The 2,760-nt window shown below is 49.5% G+C and overlaps 1 protein-coding gene across 2 annotated transcripts in view; it reads left to right on the forward strand.

Moving 5' to 3' along the window:
• The first annotated feature begins 1,266 nt into the window (after positions 1-1,266).
• Mogat1 (monoacylglycerol O-acyltransferase 1) overlaps positions 1,267-2,760 on the forward strand; it is a 27,167-nt gene continuing 25,673 nt past the window's right edge. Inside the window, exon 1 of one of the 2 annotated variants that reach the window (XM_021199171.1) lies at positions 1,267-1,454. In XM_021199171.1, coding sequence (XP_021054830.1) covers positions 1,361-1,454 — 94 coding nt within the window. In that variant the 5' untranslated portion in view covers positions 1,267-1,360. The remainder of the gene's footprint in view (positions 1,455-2,760) is intronic. The other variant, XM_021199172.1, reaches the window with a different exon arrangement.

Consider the following 2,760-nt stretch of genomic DNA (forward strand, 5'->3'; position numbering starts at 1 on the left):
GTGTGTGTGTGTGTGTGTGTGTGTGTGTGTGTGTGTGTGTATAGGTTGTTTTAATTGTTGAGACAGGGTCTGGTAGCCCAGGCTGGCCTCTACTTTGAATCCCGATTTCCCTAGCTCCAAATTGGCATGGATACTTCGAAGTGCTGCTATAGAGTCAGGTCATACCTGGCAAGAGATTGTCACAGTGTGTGACATGATATGCAATCACATAATCTCCCACCAAGCATGGAGGGTGGCTCAGAAAGAACTCTAAGAGAGAAGAAAGTACCTCTTGGACCAGAAAAAAAACAAAACTAAAACAAACAAGCAAACAAAAACAGTTTTGCCAACAAGTCACAAATGGTGCCCTTCCCCTTTTCTTAGGAAGACCTTTGCACACACATTTCCCTTTGCCTGTAGACCTCTTCAGTAAAACTCGGGTCAAGGGCTGGAAAGACAGATCAACTGTTAAAATGCTTGCAAGCGTGAAAATCTGGTGTCCAGGATTCAGGTAAAAAGTCAGGCTGGTGAGGTGATTCCAGAGAACACCCAGAGCTTTGGGGATAGCCAGCGCAGCTTAATTGGATGAGTCCCAATATTGTGGAGAAACATACCTGAGGTTCACCTCTGGTCTCTCCACATGCTGCTGTGCACACATTTAAGAACACTATGCAGGTAAGCACCGAGAAAGAAACAGACACAAGGAGTTGACCCACCAGATTCTAGATCTTTCACTCTAGTGCCCATAATAGGGTCTTGTAATTGTATACTATTCAGTTGTACCGTTAGTTTGCTTAGATTTGTCCTGCCCCCCGCCCCCCACCAAAAGGTCATTTTTCTCACAAGATAATGGAGATTTGGTGGACTTTCAGTATATATGGGTTAAGAGAATGAATGAAAGGAAATCACCCAGGATTTGTGTAGGAATTTTAGTACACAAAAGAAAGCACACAAAGAGAGGACCCGTGCGCCCACCCGCTTACGCACACACTAATAAACGCAAGTCCCACACCTTCCTCCAGCTAGTGCTGGACCCCAAAGAACTAACCAAACTACCCATTCCCCAATCCTTGGCTTCAGAGGAAGAGGTGGTTTTAAGGGCGGATGCTGGAGCTGAGCACTAGGCGGTCTATCAGATGAACAGGGGTGGAGACCCAGGCCCTAGCGATTGGGCAAGAGGCAGACTGACCTCTCCCAGGAGTGGCCAAGGTTCTGCCTTAAGCTGTGCCCAGTGATTCCCAGCACCTCGCCTCAGCGCTGCGCACCCTCCCTCACCTCCCGCCCCAGGGCGAATTGGTTCCTTCCCTGCCTGCTGGAGCCTCGGCTTCCCAGTCGGTACCGGTAGCACAAATCTCACGAAAGGAGTCCTCCGGGTGGAACCATGACGGTCAAGTTCGCGCCGCTCAACACCCCGCTGGCACGGTGCCTGCAGACCGCTGCGGTGCTGCAGTGGATCCTGTGCTTCCTCTTCCTAGGTAAGAGCCCCACCGTGCCACACTCTCACCAGACACAGTCCCTACCCTACCGTGCACAGCCTCTGGTTCCCGGGTCTCCCTCTCCTTCTCCCTCCTCCTCCCCCTCTCCCTCCCTCCCCTTCCCTCTTCTCCCCTCTCCCCCNCCCCCTCTCCCCCTCTCCCCTTCTCCCCCTCTCCACCCCCCCCCTCACTCATTTCCACTTTGTAGCCCTGGCTGTCCCAGAAGAACTTGCTCTGTACAACTCTTTATGCTGGCCTAGAACTCATAGATCTGCCTGCCTTTGCAAGGCAAGTGTTGGGATTAAAGGCCTGTGCAACTATGACTAGCCCATACTATTTTGTTTCTAAAGCGAGGTTTGTCTTACTTACAGTGGAAGATGCGGGCTTTAAATATACAGCTGGGTAAATTGGGGGCAACTATGGTCTCCCAAATGTAGTGATGATCCCATCTAGAAAGTGAGTGCTGGGGCTGGTGAGATGGCTCAGTGGGTAAGAGCACCCCACTGCTCTTCTGGAGTTCAAATCCCATCCGTAACAAGATCCGACGCCCTCTTCTGGAGTGTCAGAGGACAGCTACAGTGTACTTACATATAATAAATAAATCTTAAAAAAAAAAAAGAAAGAAAGAAAGAAAGAAAGAATGAAAGAAAGAAAGTGAGTGCTATACAAAGTTACATTTTAGTCCCTCCGTGGCTGCAATTCATTTCTGAATCCCTCAAGTCATAATGGGTAAGCAATGCCCCTAGGTGTTAAAACTTTGCCATCCATCCTGACATCAGGACAAAGGGCTACTGTTACTTTTCCAGTTGACTTCGCTCCCAGGTTTTTCTGCCTAGACCCAGCTGCATGTTTGGGTTGGATTCCAGTGCCTTCTGTTTGGAGATAATCCACCCAGGGGTGCATTCTAGAGTAAGGCTAAGCCCACGCAGTGACAGTATAGGAACCAGATCGCTGGACAGCACTTGGAGGAAGCTTGTCCTTAGTGTGCCCTGCTTGTGGAGAAAGGTGTGTGACGCACAACGAGAAGAGAGGAATAACTAGGAACTTCTATGCTTAAACTTTGCTGAGAAGCAGAAATGGTCCATATGGGCCAAGTCAGAGCTGCACACCGGTGGGGCTAAGTAATAATAGTAACAGTCATTGCATTGCAGAGCTTTGCATGTCGGAAGCAGTTTCATGTGTTCAGTGCACTTACAGGGTCTCAGCCATGACTGTATGTGAGGAACACTGAAGGAGCTGGGCTGCTGCATCTACTGCTTCTTCTTCATTATCCTCCTCCTCCTCTCCCTCTCCTCCTCCTCCTCCT

This window comes from Mus pahari, chromosome 5 (assembly GCF_900095145.1).
Source record: "Mus pahari chromosome 5, PAHARI_EIJ_v1.1, whole genome shotgun sequence".
Taxonomy (NCBI): Eukaryota; Metazoa; Chordata; class Mammalia; order Rodentia; family Muridae; genus Mus; species Mus pahari.